The sequence below is a fragment of the Macaca mulatta genome, chromosome 5 (assembly GCF_049350105.2).
Source record: "Macaca mulatta isolate MMU2019108-1 chromosome 5, T2T-MMU8v2.0, whole genome shotgun sequence".
In the NCBI taxonomy this organism is placed as follows: domain Eukaryota; kingdom Metazoa; phylum Chordata; class Mammalia; order Primates; family Cercopithecidae; genus Macaca; species Macaca mulatta.
In genome coordinates this window covers 40033338-40052747 of record NC_133410.1, presented here as the reverse complement: position 1 = coordinate 40052747, position 19410 = coordinate 40033338, and the positions used below count along the sequence as shown (strand labels likewise).

At 39.5% G+C, this 19410-nt stretch overlaps 1 protein-coding gene and 1 long non-coding RNA gene across 3 annotated transcripts in view; one reads left to right on the top strand and one right to left on the bottom strand.

Moving 5' to 3' along the window:
- The first annotated feature begins 256 nt into the window (after positions 1–256).
- On the top strand, positions 257–1776 carry LOC144341145 (uncharacterized). Its single transcript, XR_013417828.1, has 2 exons — positions 257–381; positions 1235–1776. It is a non-coding gene; the product is annotated as an uncharacterized LOC144341145 (long non-coding RNA).
- Positions 1379–19410, bottom strand: part of NSUN7 (NOP2/Sun RNA methyltransferase family member 7) — a 54833-nt gene continuing 36801 nt past the window's right edge. Inside the window, exons 9-12 of one of the 2 annotated variants that reach the window (XM_015138232.3) lie at positions 17224–17325; positions 12827–12944; positions 4650–4773; positions 1887–3495 (exon numbers count right to left, since the gene is read on the bottom strand). In XM_015138232.3, the coding sequence (XP_014993718.2) occupies positions 2866–3495; positions 4650–4773; positions 12827–12944; positions 17224–17325 (974 nt within the window). In that variant the 3' untranslated portion in view covers positions 1887–2865. Of the gene's footprint in view, positions 3496–4649; positions 4774–12826; positions 12945–17223; positions 17326–19410 lie in introns of both variants that reach the window. The other variant, XM_015138233.3, reaches the window with a different exon arrangement.

Genomic DNA, 19410 nt, shown 5'->3' with positions numbered 1-19410 from the left:
CGCTTCCCCAGTGGTTTCTCTCTAGGCAGTAAAAAAGAATAAAATTTCATTACAGTTTCAAGCATTGTATGGTGGTAAATAATTTCAGATTAAAAATATAAATTTGCTATTGGAGTATCTGAATACCAGTAATTTCATTATTTATAATTTTGCAGCACTTTAAAGTCTAAGAATGTAAAATGCCAAGTGAAATGTGTCAGTGTAATCAATATTCTCCTTCATTAGAATTCTCTCATATTGCTTTTTTTTTTTTTCCCAGACAGAGTCTCACTCTGTCGCCCAGGCTGGAGTGCAGTGGCGCAATTTCGGCTCACCGCAACCCCCACCTCCCGAGTTCAAGCAATTCTCATGCCTCAGTCTCCCGAGTAGCTGGGACTACAGGTGTGCACCATCACGCCCGGCCAATTTGTATATTTTTAGTAGAGACAAGGTTTCATCACGTTGGCCAGGCTGGTCTCGAACTCCTGACCTCAGGTGATCTGCTCACCCCAGCCTCCCAAAGTACGCGATCCATCATGTCCGGCCTCATACTGCTTTTATCCAAAGTACCTTTTCCTTTTCACTCCACCAAAGCATTTAAATAATTGATCCTGTCCTTCATAGAAGGTTGTCAAAGAAGAAAACTGCAGTGTAATTAATGAATGGTTTAATTCAGAATCTTCATATACTTCTAAAGAGAAAAATAATTTAGTGCCAAATTGCATGTTAGGAGATACTCAATGTAAGTGGCAACAAATTGTGACTTCAATCACGTGCTACTGTAGAGATGAGAAAATTATCCTAAACTATTCCATAACAATGAGCCCTAACATCACAGAAAATACACTTGAAAATAAAAACCTCAGACCTGTTACTTCTGGACGATGGAATACTTTTCAGTCTGGTATCGGGGAGGGCCAGGAAAGGATAAGGGATTCTTGTGATATATAATGGGATTCTTTGCTGAATAATTTTAAATTAAGCTGCACTGCCTTCCTTGAGGCATGGACTACTCTAACCCAGATAGAAATCTGGATGGGTAAGAGGATGAGCCACATGCTATAATTTCAGGGCAAGAAGATATTGTTTCATTTTCAAAATCAGCAAAATAAGCTGAGCATTTTATGTCTTTCTGTACTTTTCAAGAGTGATAATTAACATGGGAAGAATTCTTTGGGAATTTAAAATATAAGCCTGGTTCAAGTATAAAAAGTCTTGTTTTCTTTCTTCACTGACACTTTTTTTTTTTTTTTAGGCAAGGTCTCACTGTTGCCCAGACTGGCGTGCACTGGGGCAATCTTGGCTCACTGCAACCTGCGCCTCTTGGGCTCAAGCGATCCTCCTACCTCAGCCTCCTAAGTAGCTGGGACTACAGGCATGTCCCACCACATCCAGCTAATTTTTGTATTTTTTGTAGAGATGGGGTTTTGGGGTTTCACCACATTGCCCAGGCTGGTCTGGAACTCCGGGGCTCAAGTGGTCTGCCCACCTCAGCCTCCCAAACTGCTGAGATTACAGATGTGAGCCACTGCACCCAGCCCACTGACAAGTTTTACTGATAAATGTAAATCTAAGCTAAAAGAAAATTTATTACCGCTATAATAAAATTTGCCATTCTCTTTTAATCCTCACTTCAAATAAGAAAGTAAAAATAGAATATCAGAGCTGAAATAGACCTAAATATTCATCTTGAAGAGGGTAATATTCTAAAAATCATGCCACCTGAATTGAGCATTTTAGGAATTTACATAACATTTCTATACAACTGAATTACAAAAATAAAACTTTAAATTCAAACTTTATGACTATGTCTATGAATGTTTTTAAACAATAAGATATGTAGTTGTATCTTATGCTATTTAATGACAATTTCTGTTGCCATGATGAAAAATCAATAGACCCAGAAATGATAACCATACCAATTCTTGGTAGGCAATTGATAATACATTCAAGATGAATCGACATTTCATATAATTAAGAGTGCTACAATATATTTAATTGTGCATCAGAAATGATTTACCAAAGTTTGATTCCTGTGTGTTGTTTGAAATGACTTGTAGATTTTGTTGTATCACCTGATCTTTGAAGAGAATCAGAAATGTATGGGTTACTTCAACAGTAGGTATCACTTGCATTCAACAGTTTTGCCTCTTCAGAATTATTAATATTTAGGTGGAAATTTGCTCACAGTCTTTTTTTATAAGAGTGCTTGACATATAGGAAGGGAGAGATGATTGTGTCCAGTCTATTCACGATCCTGGAAGCTCCCCCAGTGAGAGACACCTCACGTAAAAGCGTCTCTGAGCTACACACACCTGGCACTTGGGAACTTCCTGCGCTTCCTACTTAAACTCAACTTCAGTCACGTTACAAAAACTCATGTCACTCCCTGTTCAAAGAACAGCTTGATATTTAAGAAAAAAATCACCCTTGATCGTGGTTGAGAAAGTCACGACTCCAACTGCGTGGATGCTGAAGAGCAGTCAGCGGGCGGGAGAGGCCGGGATCGCTTGCCCGTTCGGCTTTCTAATGAGCTGCCTGCTGAAAGGAGGCAGTGTTTCCTTCCCTGCAGGAGAAACTGGGCAGCTTTAAGTCCAGCCTGAAAGTTCACGGAGTGAGATCAGTTCTGACAGCTGACACTGAGTCTCTAACTGGATCCTCTCAGAGCAGCACTGATCGGTTGAAGTCTCTGAATTCTGCTTTGCTGACTCCTACATTATTGTTTCTCACTTGTCTGAATTCTCTGAAACTAATATCACACTTAGAAGATCCCTAAGTGACCAAAAGAATGAATACCTTGTGTCGAGATGTGGAACCTTCAGAGAAATACTAGACTTTGAAAAAAAAAATCAACCGCTCTTTGGCCCCTATAAAAAAAAAAGACAATCAAAGCCATCGCCGAGGAGGCCTGAGTAGGGAGGAACGTGTGTCATCTTTAGGCTTTTCCCCTTTTCTGGATAGTGAAGGTGTGGGAAGGCAGGTGGGCACAAGTGGCTTGGGGGCAACCCAATGACAGTACAAATGTTGAGTTGGCATCCGAGATCTGATCCCTTGGGGACTTGAAAATGGCATAAAGACTGGAGGCAGAACAATCTCGATGGGTTTCAGAGCAACCATTCTGTCTTCTGGCCGAGGTCTTATGAAGTGTGTCTGCCGTTCACGCGGTCTGGAGGGACAAGTGTTCTTCATAAATGTAGGCACTGCAGGATGAGGGGCCAGCTTGTGTTTTCTGGTCTGCGAGGAAGCCCCCACTTGAGCAGTATTTTTCTGGGGAAGAGATGGTTTTGCTACAGTCTCTGATAGATTAGCACTGGCTTTAGTTTCTCGATTCAGGAACTCAGCAATCTTCATTTGGATGCCATTATCAGTAGTGGCAGCTTTTGTCAATGATGTTTTTGATTTTTTCTTCTTCTTCTCCCGTTTTGATGATTTACCCAACTCAATCCCATCCAGCAGACCCTTGGCTGCAGCTCGGGCCAAAACATCTTTCACAGACACTGTCTCAGAAGGGTCCCGCTGCAATTAAAGAAGCACTTACTAAATGTGGGACTTAGCTATTATTGTGTCTCTTGCAAATATTTATCAATGTATCAGTAAAAATAAAAAGACTCTCTTTATTATACTAAAAGAAATAAATAGTTTTTAGGCCTTAGTCCCCAGTCTCATAAGCCTCAGCAAATGCCAAAAACAAACACAAAAATGTAAACTTCCCCATTTATGAACCTGATACCTGATAGAAAAAAAGAATCACAGGGGTTGTTTTTTTTTTGTTTGTTTTTTTGTTTTGTTTTGTTTTGTTTTGTTTTGAGATGGAGTCTTGCTTTGTTGCCCAGCTCACTGCAACCTCCCAGATCTCAGCTCACTGCAACCTCCACCTCCAAGTTCAAGCAGTTCTCCTGCCTCAGCCTCCTGAGTAGCTGAGATTATAGGCATGCACCACCGCGCCCAGCTAATTTTTGTATTTTTAGTAGGAGTTTCACCATGCTGGCCAGGCTGGTCTCAAACTCCTGACCTCAGGTAATCCACCCACCTCAGCCTCCCAAAGTGCTGGGATTACAGGCATGAGCCCCCACACCTGCCTGCTTATTTCTTACATATGAGGGAAGATGCACTAGATGTTGACAAAATGCTTGGGGAGGTGGGGGAGGCAGCCAGGCAGAAGAGGAACACTCTGGGGAAGTATAAAGAACAGGGCTGGCGGGTGCGGTGGCTCACACCTGTAATCCCGGCACTCTGGGAGGCCGAGGTGGGTGGATCACGAGTTCAGTCAGAAGTTAAAGATCAGCCTGGCCAACATGGTGAAACCCCATCTCTACTAAAAATACAAAAATTAGCCAAGCGTGGTGGAGGGCGCCTGTAATCCCAGCTACTTGGTTGAGGCTGAGTCAGAGAATCGCTCGAATCCAGGAGACAGAGGTTGCAGTGAGCCGAGATCACGCCACTGCACTCCAGCCTGGGCTACAGAGCAAGACTCCGTCTCAAAAAAAAAAAAAAAAAAAGAACAGGGCTTACTTGCCACACAGCGGTCATTCTTGCTGCTGCCCTTTAGCTGTTTATGAAATGCAAACACATCTTTACAGAATGTGCACAGTTTCTGGCTTACTCTTATGAGGCTTTGTAGTTTATTAATTCCAAAGTATGACATGGATTAGGATTTTCTTTTTCCTTACCTCCCTTGTTAAAATAGAAAGAAAACAACCATTGGTAATTTCAGATGGTTCCATTCTAAAAAATTTATCAGTAGACAATTGAATTTCCTTTAAGGAGCACAGTGGAAGAACAGGAGGACTAAGCCTGCAGCAGACGGGAACAAGCATTCAGCAGTTAGAATGGCTTCTTTGCCAAGAGAGGAAGAAAGTAAATTGCAGCTACATTTTTTTCTAGTATACTTTACTAATCATTTAAACAGAAATTCCAATCAAGAACACAATTCTGAAGCAGCCTTTCCCTAAATACTATTATAAGTTAAAAACTCTAATATTTTATATTAGTTCATAATTTATTATAAATCCCAGATTCTCCATCTTTAACCAACTATGCCAAGAATAACAAATTTTTAACAAACTAAAAACTGACCTTCCCAAAGTCATTAATATGTTAGTAAGAGGTTTCCATTATCAAAGCAGGTAAACATGTACATTAATCACAAAGTTATCCAAAATTGCCTATATTTCTACCATTTTCAAAATACAAAGGAGAAAACATTTTCTTTTGGTTATGTTTTGCACAATTACAATATAAAAATATAGCCTATCACTTTAATTACATTCTTCTTCCCACTTTTTGAGGATTAATAGATGAGTTATATAGTGTTCAAGAAAGTATATAACAAAGACTGTAAGAAAAATCTCAAATCATGAATAGATTTAAAATGAAATTTTTGGTTTTTATGTTTAATATTGAATTTATCATTTCTTAGTAAGTGGTTCATTCATGAATAATAAATGATTCTATTTCCAGGCTTATATCATTAAAATATATTTAGTAATAAGTCAAAGCAATTAAACACTATTCTATATGAATTAAACTATCAGGAAATCTTTTATTAATCATTGTGTCCTGGCCGGGTGCCGTGGCTCATGCCCGTAATCCCAGCACTTTGGGAGACTGAGGCAGGCAAATCACTTGAGGCCAGGAATTCGAAACCAGCCTGGCCAACATGGTGAAACCCCGTCTCTACTAAAAATGCACAAATTCGGCCAGGTGTGGTGGGTCACACCTGTAATCCCAGCACTTTGGGATGCTGAGGCAGGTGGATGGGTCACCTGAGGTCAGGAGTTCGAGACAAGCCTGGCCAACATGGTGAAACCCTGTCTCTGCTAAAAATGCAAAAATTAGCCAGGTGTGGTGGCAGACGCCTGTAATCCCAGCTACTCAGGAGGCTGAGACAAGAGAATTGCTTGAACCTGGGAGGTTCAAGCCACGATTGCACCATTGCACTCCGGCCTGGGCGACAAGAGCGAAATTCTGGCTCAAAAACACAAAAATTAGCCAGGCGTGGTGGCAGGAGCCTTTAATCTCAGCTACTTGGGAGTCTGAGGCAGGAGAATCATTTGAACCCAGGAGGTGGTGGTTGCAGTTAGCTGAGATCACACCACTGTACTCCAGCCTGGGTGACAGAGAAAGACTCCATCTCAAAATAATAATAATAATAATAGTGTCCATGTGACAGAGCTACAAGCCAAAGAAGACCAAGGACAGCCAGCAACCACCACAAGCTGGGAGAGCGCAGGGGACAGGCCTCTCCAGCACAGGCCCCAGGAGGAATCCACCCGGCTAGCACCTTGCCAATGCCTTGGTTTAGGACTCCCAGCCTCCAGAACTATGAGAGAATAAATGCTTGTTGTTATAAGCCACCAAGTTTGGAGGATTTCTTTCAGCAGCCCAGGAAACTAACACACATGACAAACGGGATTTTGCAGATGTAGGACAGGTCCCACGTTAGTTACCCTGAAGATGGGGATATTATCTGGGTGGATCTGACCTAATCACATGACCTTTGAAATCAGGGTCTAGAGGTCAGACATGGAAGAAGTCAGAGATTCAAAACACAAGATGCTATGACGGCTACTGCAGGTGCACAGATGGGGGAGCCTTTGGACAAGGAATGAAAGTGGCCTCTAGGAGTGGAGAGCAGTCAAGTGACAGCAGCAAGGAGACGAGGACCTCAGTCCTGCAAACACAAGCATGGGTGTGGAAGTACACTGTTCCCAGAGCCTCCAGAGAATTCAGCCTAGCTCATATCCTGAGCAGAAAACCTGGCTGTGCCATACCAGACATATCTGACTTATGTGAGCTAATTAATAGATGTTTTTAGCCACTAAGTTTGAGGTAATTTCTTAAATAGAAAACGAACACACAGTGGTTCACACTAGGCGAGGAAGCAATGCCAGGCTGCAGATGGCAAGCAGTGGAAGAAGGAACAAGAGGATGGAGAAGTGAGCTCGCTACCATGGATAATACTATTAAGGCTGGAAAACCAGCCAGAAGGCTATATTGAGAGGAGGATCCCAAAAGTACACCCACTATCAAGCAACAAGGAATGGCCTGGTGAGAGGGGCACCACAGCACTGAGAGGTTTGGTAGTGGCTTTCCTCTGCAAGCCAGGGCTGACAGTAGGGGATGCAGTGACATAACTGGCTCACTGACAACAATGAAAATAATAGGATCCTGAAACAATAGAGACCAGGTGAGCAAATTAACCATCAGAAGCCAGGCATATGCAGATACTGATGATCATAATGAGTACTAAGACCAGAGAAGCATGTACTCTGGTGCGTGCACACTAAGACCTCTCATGCACTGCTCACATTCCTGCCCTCCACTCTTACTAGGTAACAGAAAATCAAAACACAGAACACAACCTAGACCCCAGGCTCAAAGACTGTTCACTATTAGAAAAGACTAATTCACCACCATGTTAAAATGTCAGATGAGAAATAACATCTGATCATATCATTAAATGCTGCAAAGGCTTTTCATAAAACTAGGCATCCATTAGTGATTTCTTTTTTTCTTTTTTTGAGATGGAGTCTCACTCTGTCGCCCAGGCTGGAGTGCAATGGCATGATCTCGGCTCACTGCAACCTCCACCTCCCGGGTTCAAGCGATTCTCCTGCCTCAGCCTCCCTAGTAGCTGGGATTACAGGCGCCTGACACCACGCCCAGATAATTTTTGTATTTTCAGTAGAGACGGGGTTTCACCATGTTGGCCAGGTTGGTCTTGAACTCCTGACCTCAGGTGATCCGCCCACCTCGGCCTCCCAAAGTGCTGGGATTACAGGCATGAGCCACAGCACCTGGCCCCATTAGTGATTTTGAAAACCTGTTATTGTGCTATTGGCTTAAGTATAGACATATAAATCAATGGATAGAATGAGAATAGAATGAGAGTCCAGAAATAAGCCCACACATCTATGATTAGTGGGTTTTCTATTTTCTTTCTTTTTGTATTAGACCGGCTCTTGCTCTGTCTCCCAGTCACAGCCTTGACTTCCTGAGTAGCTGGGACTACAGGTAGGCACCACCACACCTGGCTGATTTTTTGTGGAGATGGGGTCTCTCTATGTTGCCCAGGCTGGGATTAACTGATTTTCAACAAGGGTGCCAAGACCATTCAATAGGAGAGAATAGTCTTTTCCACAAATGTTGCTGGGAGAACTGGATGGCCACATGCAAAGAAGGAATTTGGACTCCTAACTCATATCATATACAAAAATTAGTTAGTGGTGATTGTTGTACAACTTCATGAATGTATTAATATTTTAAGGCACTGAACTGTACACTCTAAAATGGTGAATTGCATAGTATGTGAATTACATCTCAAAAAGCTTATTAAAATAGGAATAGTTACCTATACTTAATGTATATCTATTACATAATATAAACACACACATCCATGTAGTTGGTATTCAGCTGGTACTTGCTGGTGTGGCTGTATCAGCAGTAAAAATACCAAAATTTCTGGGCTTATTCCTATTTGCTGCCCCAGCTCTCCAAGTGCCCCTCTAGACCATCACATAATAAAAAGGGACAAAGAGGTTACACCTAGCTCACCAAGGGACCTCCAAAACCCTACTTCATCCCTTTAATGGGATATTTTAGGACTTAGAAGTGGCAAGATATAGGAAGGAAATTGTTAACCACTTAATTATGCATCTTTGGATTGTGGGTGGAGTTTCCGTAACAAAAAAATAATAAAATTTGAGAAGAAACCCACTTAAAACTATAGTAGTTATAGCACTGTCATATTAGTATAGAAATAGCCAAAGGTCAGTGGAATAGAATTACAGGTCCACACAGAAGTATACATGGGCTTAAAGCATATTTTTAAAAGATGGCATTTTAAATCAATGGGGAACGGGGGCCAAGGAAATATTATTTGGGGAAAAAGTAAACCTTGATCCATACTTGAGTCTTTTACCAAAATAAAGAGCAGAAAACTCAATTATTTAAATATAAAAAAGATGAAATTATAAAAGTAATATAAGAAAACTGATAAAAGCATTCATAAGCTAGGAATCCACATAACACAAAATGTAGAAACCATAAGGTAAACATTGATCCAATGTCTACACAGAAATTGCTGTAAAGCAACTACTTTTTCTTTTCTTTTTTTTAAATTTGATTTATTTATTTATTTATTTTTGAGACAGAGTCTCACTATGGCATCCAGGCTGGAGTGCAATGATGTGATCTCGGCTCACCACAGCCTTGACCTCTTGAGTTCAAGCAATCTTCCCACCTCAGCCTCCCTAATAACTGGGACTACAGGATTGCACCACCACACCTGGCTAATTTTTGTATTTTTTTTTTTTTGTAGAGATGGGGTTTCACCACATTGCCCAGGCTGGTCTCGAAAACCTGAGCTCAAATGACCACCCACCTCAGCCTCCCAAAGTGCTGGTATTACAGGCGTGAGCCACCATGCTCAACCTATAAAGCAATTTTTTCATTCAAGTTTTTATTTAAAAATAAAAAGATAATCTGAAAAATATCTGTAATTCATATGAAAACAGCAACTCTTCCTAATATATAATAAGACATGTGAAAAGAAGAAAAAGAATAATCCAGTTGAAAACAGTGGGAAAGTACATGAACATGCAATTTATAAATAAACAGTAACAACAATAACAATTTAAAATTATTGAACATTTATTATATGCCAGATACTGCTCATGTGTTAATTTAATATATTCAATCTCCACAAGGATCTAATGATGTAGGTAATATCATTAACTATATTTCACAGCCACCTTTTACAGCCACCTCACCATTCACAATACCCTTCTCCCACTTAACAAAAAAGGTATATTGTCCTGGGATATTAACATCTCCAGGATGCTAACAACGGGACAACTCAAGAAGGTGGCCCCCTTCTCCCATGGCAATGCAAGAGTTTAGGTAAGAAATCTTTAAGAGGGTATCAAACTCAGCAAACCTTCCTTCCTCCCTCCCTCCCTCCCTTCCTTCCTCCCTCCCTTTCTCCCTTCCTCTCCTCCCACACTCACTTCCTCCCTCCCTCCCTTTCCCTTCCTTATTTCTATATATCTATCTTAGAATTCAAATTTAGAAGAAAATCACAAGAGAATATTAATGTTTATTTGAATTAAAGAATAAAGTCAGACTTTCTGACAAGGTAAATTTGGTTTTGACAATGAGAACTAGTTATGTAAAACAGGTAACAAATTTAGCATTTTCCCATAAATCAAATAAGATAAATAAATCTGCAGGTCCAAACATTTAACAGAAATATATTTAAAACACATATGTAACATAATGTTCCAGAAGTAATATATTTTGCAGCTATTTAAACTTATGATGAAAATGTTAGATATTAACTCTAAAATAAAGAACAAGATATATAGTTATTCAAAAATGTTTAGGGGCCAGGTGCGGTGGCTCACACCTGTAATCCCAGCACTTTGGGAGGCTGAGGTAGGTGGGTCACTTGAGGTCAGGAGTTCAAGACCAGCCTGGCCAACATGGTGAAACTTTGTCTCTATTAAAAATACAAAACTTAGCCAGGGGCAGTGCTGCATGCCTGTAATCCCAGCTACTTGGGAGGCTGAGGCAAGAGAATTGCTTAAACCCAGGAGGTGGAGGTTGCAGTGAGCTGAGATTGCACCTGGGCAACAGAGTAAGACTCTGACTAAAAAAAAAAAAAAAAGGTTTAAGGATAATTTGAGCAAAAATGTTTGACAACCACTGCTCTAGAATCCTTACTTTTAACCACTCCACAGTACAATGACCAATCAGTAAACAGGAAGCATGCTCAACCTCAGTAATAGAGAGATGAAAATATAATCAGTAATGAGATCTCATGTTTTCACCCCACAGGTGAGTAAAGATTTTAAGTCTGATGAAGCTCAGCATTTGTGAAGCTGTGGGGAAACAGGCTTATAAGAGTGAATGTTTTGATAGTAATTTGACAATACCAATTAAAACAAAATAAGCACATTCTGTGGTGGTGGAAAAATCTAGAAGGCTATAAATCAAATTGTTAAGAACAATTATATATAAGAGGATGCCATTTGGAAAAAGGCTTCCTTTTTAAGTTAGTACTTCTATAATGTGAAATTTTTACAATAGGGAACCAAAAAAATTACATATTTGCAAATTTTATCATGACAGCCGAAGTCCAAAATGAGCTGAATATTTCTGGGATATTAAAAAGAAATATAAGCAATAGGTAGGTGATGAGATTAAATGACATGTAATATTGCTTTCAACTCTAAATTCTACCACTTTGGGGTACTAAGAAGTGATTCTTAGAGGCTGTCTGGTATAATTCCCTAGGTAATGCATAATTTCTTTTTTTTTTTTTTTTTGAGACAGAGTCTCGTTCTGTTGCCCAGGCTGGAGTGCAGTGGCGCAATCTGAGCTCACTGCAAGCTCCGCCTCCTGGGTTCACACCATTCTCCTGCCTCAGCCTCCCGAGTAGCTGGGACTACAGGTGCCTGCCACCACGCCCGGCTAATTTTTTTTTTTTTTTTTTTTGTATTTTTAGTAGAAACGGGGTTTCACTGTGTTAGCCAGGATGGTCTCAATCTCCTGACCTTGTGATCCACCCGCCTTGGCCTCCCAAAGTGAGCATAATTTCTTTTGACAGCATCCCCAACAAGTAGTTATAAACATCTTCAATATATACTCTCCAATTTGAGCTCAAATCTCAAACCAATCTTTTATGCTATAGATTAATCATTAATCACGGCTTGCCTGAAATAAAATCAATATTCCTCCATGTTTGCCATATCACATTCTTTTTTTTTTTTTTTTAAACAGACAGGGTTTCACCATGTTGCCCAGGCTGCTCTTGAACACCTGAGGTAAAGGTATGTGCCCGCCTCGGCCTCCCAAAGTGCTGAGATTACATGTGTGAGCCACCGCGCCAGGCCAGTTATATCATATTCTTAAAAATATTATTCCTAGCAAATCAAGAGGCACACATTCCACATTCACCAATTTGGTTGCATACCTTCAATAATACCCTTTGCCACTGGATGATGATTTAGCTAATGCTACGTTGAGGAGCTCTCCGAACGCGAGGTTGGCTCTTAGCTACTGAAAGGAGCTACTAATTAAGGAAAGTCAGCAAGAAAGAAAATAGAGGTGTGATTAATATGCCCACTTGTGAAATGGGCAAAGGAAAAATATCAAGTTAAAAGGAGGGAGCAGACAATATGCATATTAAGAATTAGAGGAGCCGGGCGTGGTGGCTCACACCTATAATCCCAGCACTTTGGGAGGCCAAGGCAGGTGGATTACCTGAGGTCAGGAGTTTGAGAGCAGCCTGGCCAACATGGTAAAATCCCCATCTCTACTAAAAATACAAAAATTAGTCGGGCGTGGTGGCATGTGCCTGTAATCCCAGCTACTTGGGAGGCTGAGGCAGGAGAATTGCTTGAACCTGGGAGGCGGAAGTTGCAGTGAGCCTGAGGTCAGGAGTTTGAGAGCAGTCTGGCCAACATGGTAAAATCCCCATCTCTACTAAAAATACAAAAATTAGGCGTGGTGGCACGTGCCTGTAATCCCAGCTACTTGGGAGGCTGAGGCAGGAGAATTGCTTGAACCTGGGAGGCGGAGGTTGCAGTGAGCCAAGATGGTGCCACTGCACTCCAGCCTGGATGACAGAGCAAGATTCCATCTCAAAAAAAAAAAAAGAAAGAAAAAGAAAAAGGCCCTATGGAATCTATGTTAAATTTGTAAGAAGTTAGGTAATTGTATCATACTAAAGTATAATTTTAAAAAGAAAAAGTAGAATGTCTTTATACAACTTAGAATATAATATTTTTCATTTTAAAAAATATTTGTTTGAGTTGTTTAGAAGAATCCTTCCTTTTCTTACCTATAAAGTTGTACTTTATTCCCAAGGTCTTGAAATTCCAGTGCTTTCTTAACAACAGCTTCATTTTCTTCTGGACAAACTGAACATGTGCAGTAAACAACTGCTTGAGCTTTAGTAACTATATTAGAAGAAGATGCAATGACTGTAACAATGCTATTAACAATCCTATACAAATGTGCTATGTTTCCAAACATCTATTTGATACTAATACCACATTGTTCTGATGAGAATAATTTCCCCAGGTGCTTGAATGGTTTCCCTTCAAAGCAAAAGCTTGTCTTAGTAATTTAGTCTGTGGCCAGTAAGTAAAGTCATTCTAACTGGATTGTATGGAAATTGAAAATTCAACAAAAAATGAGGCCAACTTAGTTATAAACACAAAGAAATAAATACTGCAAGTTACCATGAACTTGATACTTCCGCCCATTCTTCTACAATCAATATCGCCTAAATAGTTTAAAGGATTCTAGAAACAGACAGACTTAGAGGTGAATCCCAATTCTGTCACTTACTGCTCTATGAACCTGGACAAATTACTTAAAGTCTTACATTTTTCATCCATAAAATGAGGTAATACTACCACCTGCAATTCACTCATTGATTCATACTTATTGAGTACCTACCACCTGCCAGACAGGCACTGTTATAGGCTTTGGGATACAACAACACAAACAAAAATCCATGCCCCTGTAGAGTTAACTTTCTAGTAGAGGAGAAAGACAGTAAGACAGAGATAAATAGGAAAACTATATAGTACTCTTAGGTGATCAATGCTATGGAGAAAAGCAGAGCAGGGGTGAGGGATAGAGAGTTCCAGGAGAAATAGTGTGAAATAGGGCAGGGAGAGAAAGCATTGTTGAGATGGCAAACTGTGGGTAGACTACAAGGAGATAAGGAACCAGTCACAGAGCTATTTAGAGAAAAGCATTCTAAGGTAAAGGAACAGCCAGTGTAAAGGCCTGAAGTCAACATGGTGCTGGTATGTTCCAGGAAAGTGAAGGGACCAGTTTGATCAGAGCAGAGGGAATGAAGAGAGAGTAGTGAGCCAAAGTCAGAAAGCATAGTCTGAGCCCCAGATAGTACAGGGACTTGTGGGCAACCAGAAGGGCTTAGGTTTTTACTCAGGTTATGATGGGTTTTAACAAGATCACTCCAATTGCTATGTTAAGAATAGAGTGTAGAGGGCAGGGGCAGAGGCTGGTAGAGAAATTAGGAGGTCATTACAGTTGATGGTGGTTTGGACACCGTGGTAGTGGTGGAGGTAGCTGGATATATTCTGGGTATAAGTTGAATGTACCTCATACACTGACAGACTGGCTGTGATATGAAAGAGAAATCATGGATAATGCTAACGTTTTTAGCCTAAGCGAGTGGAAGGCTACAACTATCATTAACTGAAATGGCAGTACTGTGGGAGGAACAGGTGTGGCGGGAGGAAGATCAGGGCTTCCATCTTGGACATACCAGCTTTGAGATGACTATGATTCCCTAAGTGGAGATGTCAAGAGGGCAGCTGGAAATACAAGCTAAGAGTTTCGAGAGGAAGTTTAGACGAAATATAGATTTGGGAGTCACATAGAGGTGTTTAAAACCATGAGACTGGATACAATCACCAAAAGAGTAAATATAGTCAGAGAAAAAAGATCCAAGGCATGGACTGTGGCACACTTCCATGTTAAACAAGGTGTTGAGACAGAGAGAACCCAGTAAGGGAGACGGAGAAGGGGGAGCCAGAGAGAAGGCCTGGAAGGTGGTGCCCTGTAAGACAAGTGATGGAAGTGTGTGAAGGGAGAGAAAGCGACCACTTCTGTCAACTGCCACAGACAGATCAAGGTAGATGAGGGCTGGGAACTGATGCAACAGCATGGGATCACTGGTGATCCTCACAGGACCATTTCAGTTTAGTGGCAGGAGTGAATGTGTGATGGTAATAGCTCAAAAAAGGAGAGAAAAGATTGAGGAAACATTGTTCCCAGGGGAAAGGCAAGATACAGGAATGTTTTACGTAGGCGTAGGACATTCAAATAAGTTAAAATATAGGGAATTTTTCTCAATGAAGGACTATAAATTCTAGAGAGCACAGAGTGAGATGTGGACAAAGGAATATGAAGAGAGTTATGGAGACCAGAGTATAGGAGATGAGGAATGACCTGGAGTCGGGGCCTCTTGAGTTAATTGTCATTAATAGGTATAAAGGATATAAGAAGACATGTTTATTATAATTTGATTTATTCGTTTTTGTTTTTTTTTTTTTTAGAGACGGAGTCTTGCTCTGTTGCCCTGGAGTGCAGTGAGGTGATCATGGCTCACTGCAGCCTCCAAGCCCTGGGCTCAATCGATCCTCCCACTTCAGCCTCCCGAGTAGCCTGCATGCCCCCATGCCTAGATAACTTTTTAAATTTTTTGTAGAGGCAGGGTCTCACTATATTGTCCAGGTTGGTCTCAAACTCCTGGCCTCAAGTGATCCTACCATGTTGGCCTCCCAAAGCACTGGGATTTCAGACATGAGCCACTACACCCAGCCCATTTATTTATTTATTTATTTATTTATTTGGAGACAGAGTCTCACTCTGTCACCCAGGCTGGAGTGCAGTGGCGCAATCTCAGCTCACTATAACAAGTGATTCTCGTATCTCAGCCTCCCAAGTAGCTGGGACTACAGGCATGCGCCAACAAGCCCAGCTAATTTTTGTATTTTTAGTAGAGATGGGGTTTTACCATGTTGTCCAGGCTAGCCTCAAGTGATCCGCCAGGCTTGGCCTCCCAAAGTACTGGGATTACAGGCATTAGCCACCCTCCTGGCCCGCACTTATGATTTTAGAGAGTAGTGGCAAGGCTGTGAGTCTTAGAGGGCAAGGGAATTAGGGGTGCCCGGGCCCCATTGTTGCTCTCGTCAAAGACAGCATGCAAGCTAAGGAAGAAGGTTTGGTAATTATTAAATAAAAGAGTACATATAAAGTAAGTAGCAGGTGCCTGGCACATAATAAGTAAGCAATAAGTGCTCAAATATTTAAAAATCATTTTCACAACTAATGAGGACTCAGCACAGTTAGTTTTGGTTTTTTTAAATACTTGTTTTTACTCTAATTCCATGACAGATTACATAATTATCGTTTATGTGGTTGATTTCAAATGGGGCTTTTAGTGAGTTCTATCAAAATTTGGAGTCAAACCCCTGATTACATACTTAACTACCTAACATAGCATTCTCTTAAGGGAAAATTAAATACAACTTGTTTTGACTTACAGTATGTCTTCTAGTAATATAAACTGTCATAATCTCAAGAGTTGCCAAATTTTATGTTTATCTGGCATCATAAAAGAGCTTATGTCATTAAAATCCCTTTGCTTTTCAGATTCTTTCTGAAGCTTTTTTAAGCTTTAACTATCTAATTAAAATTTAATTAAAAAGGATCAGCTTATTATTTACCAAATTCCTGATCTTCTAATCAACTTATTTCCCATATCATATTCATATCATGTTCAAATGAATATTTATTAGCAATATAAACTAAAAGAAAAGGCCTCCTCTGTGCTTTCTATTTACTTATTTATTTTTTGCTTTCACTCCTGGCAAGCTGTGACCTCTGTGACTTCTATAGGCCTTATTTCTACCTCATGTATGTTTATGTATTTATTTACTGAATGATCTATACCCATAGATCTATACCCATAATATAGATGGGTCTATGCACACATCCATTTATCTTTAAGCCTTTGCAGGTCAGGATTTGCTAACACTGATACACCTTACATACAGCTTAATGCCTGACCCAAAGTGGGCACTTTATAAATATATATGGAATTAACAAAAGCTTATTAATTTCTCAGAGACATCTAGATTTCTGTGTGCATATGTCGAAAAGCAGTGGTACTCAAAATCTAAATAAAGTTATTAAAGCAATGATATAAATCACTCAAAGTGCCACCTTGTTACTCAAACTTCAAATCAAGAGGTCTAGGCTTTCTCTGCAATTTCACCTCTCTGTTCTCTACTTAGCACTAAGAGAAATAAGAGTTTGGCTAACATTTGGACTGTAGAAGAGTTGTTAGGGGTAGGCACAATGACAACAGAAAAATTATATCAAGTAAGAAATCCAAGAGAAGAAACAGGAAAGCTGAAACTACAATTATAAATATACATAATTATTTCACTTCGGCATTACAAAATTAGTAAATTATGCTTGCTAACCTGTTTAAAATTACAGTAAAGCATGTATTCTAGAAACTGAGATTAAATTGGTAAAGATAAATATTTTGTTATTTGAAGGCAGTAAGATTCTGGAAAATGTGCTCATGGCTCACACTTCATTGCTTGATTATAATAGATCATGAAAGACTAATATTTCTAAAATGTACACTGTATTTTAACAAGATGGTGCCTGTGACAAACTTACATTTCATTGCATGTGTTAGCTGTTCGTACTGCTGTTGAGCAAGAATGTGAAGTTTGTCCACTGATATGCCTCCTTGAGAGTGATCTTTAAGGAATTCTGTATCTGAATTTTAAAAAGAAATGCTTTTAAATATAGCACCATTAAAAACTTTTTACATATTGTTAGCATCACATAATTTTTCAATCATTTTGCCTACCAATAAAAGTGTTTCATGGAAAATATCTATTACAACTAAATAGACATTGAAATGTTGACTTAAAAATTAGAACAATAAAGTTAATTCTGTTTCATTTTAATATTGCTTTTCAAAAATATTGAAAATATTTAATATTGTTTTTCTGCAAGTTGCTATGAGATAGTCATCCAAGTAGTCATATAAGTCATTTAGACACAGAGAAAATGCAGTCAGTTCTCGAGACTAACACTGGAAAGAGAAAATAAGATTTATTTTCCAAAATAAAAGCAAATGGGCTATAGTCAGATCTGAGAACATACAAGGATATAGTTTAAAATACTAACTTTCCAAAAGAAACCTTGGAAGAAAAAATTCAGAAAAGCAAATGTTATGTCTTCATAACAGATTAAGAAATAATGTCTTACATTTTTTAATTTTTAAAAAATAATTTAAATATATGTATTGATATTAATGAAGACATACTGAATGCAATGCTACTACTTTATGTAGATTATTTTAATGACCACTTGAAGAATTACTATCCCTTTTAACATTAAGATAATTGTTTAAACATACATTAAACAACTTGTCTAAGGTTATATAGCTACTAAGTGGACAGCCAGGATTCTAACTCAGAAATCTAACCAGAGAGCCCAAATTTCTAAACTCTGTATTATACTACCTCTCTAGAACTCGCTAGAGTATGACAGCCAATTATTTATACCATGCATGTGGCTGTTGCCCATACCAATAATATCACTAAAGGTTAATTAAACTCCATTTCTTCCCAATTTTTTAGTTTTACATTTCATGAGGGTTTTTTTGTTTTTTGTTATCGTTGTTGTTGCTATTTTTTTGAGACAGGATCTCACTCTGTCATCCAGGCTGGAGTGCAGTGGCACAGTCTCGGTTCACTGCAACCTCTGCCTCAAGCAATTCTCATGCCTCAGCCTCCTGAATAGCTGGGACTACAGGTGCACACCATGATGCCCAGCTAGTTTTTGTATTTTTAGTAGAGACAGGGTTTCATCATGTTGGTCAGGTTGGTCTCGAACTCCTGGCCTCAACTGATCTATCCACCTCAGCCTCCCAAAGTGGTGGGATTACAGGTGTGAGCCACTGTGCCTAGCCTACATTTCACATTTTTTTTTTCTCTATTCTAAAACTCTCCATTACTTGTTAAAGGACTATTACAAATTATTATACTCTAAAGCCATATCATCTACTTCTTTAATTCTATCTTAAAATAATTTCAAGTCTTTTTAGCAAGGACCAACTTCATATATTCCTCATATATTCCTCAATGGTTCTAATATTTTTCAATGTTAATGTTTTTAAAACTAATTCCTTGTATCTAAGTTTAATAAAATAATCTTTTGGATTCACCTCCACTGTTTCTGACTAATGTTCCACGTTCCCACCACAGCCACTAGGTCAGCAACTCCTTATTTGCTCTGGCTTTTAGCTCCTCAGAGTACAGGTTCCTTCAAAAGCCCACTTGCTTCAGGATGTGACCACTTCTTAGCTTATCCTATCATCTCCTCATCAAGGCTTTCAAAACATTACCAGTACCTAGGAAATGTTTTCCTTTCCCCCCTTTCCTTATTTGTAATTTCCTTCAGGCTTTTCTCCCCTAGCCTTTATTTTTAATCTGTGGTTTATTTTTTTCTGGATTTCCACCTCAAAATGGCCCAGGATAAGGCCAGAGTCTCACAGTTCTGAGCTCTAGTTGCTATGCCTATTATAGCTGCTATTTATTCCCCCTTTTTTCCTTCCCCCTTTTCTTTTAGTGTCTACTAATTGTTCTTTGATTATTTCTTAAAGTTCATCTAGAAATTTTCTCAGCCTACCTACCATTCTACCATCTGAATTGGTTATTCTTCTGTTTAAGTCTCTCCAGAAAGAAATTTTCTATAGCAAGTCAAAATTCCATGTGGTACAGTGTAAACCCAGTTAAAGACAGTGTCTTTTAGTGGAAAGAAAATGTGCTAACAGACCTGAATTTGAATCCC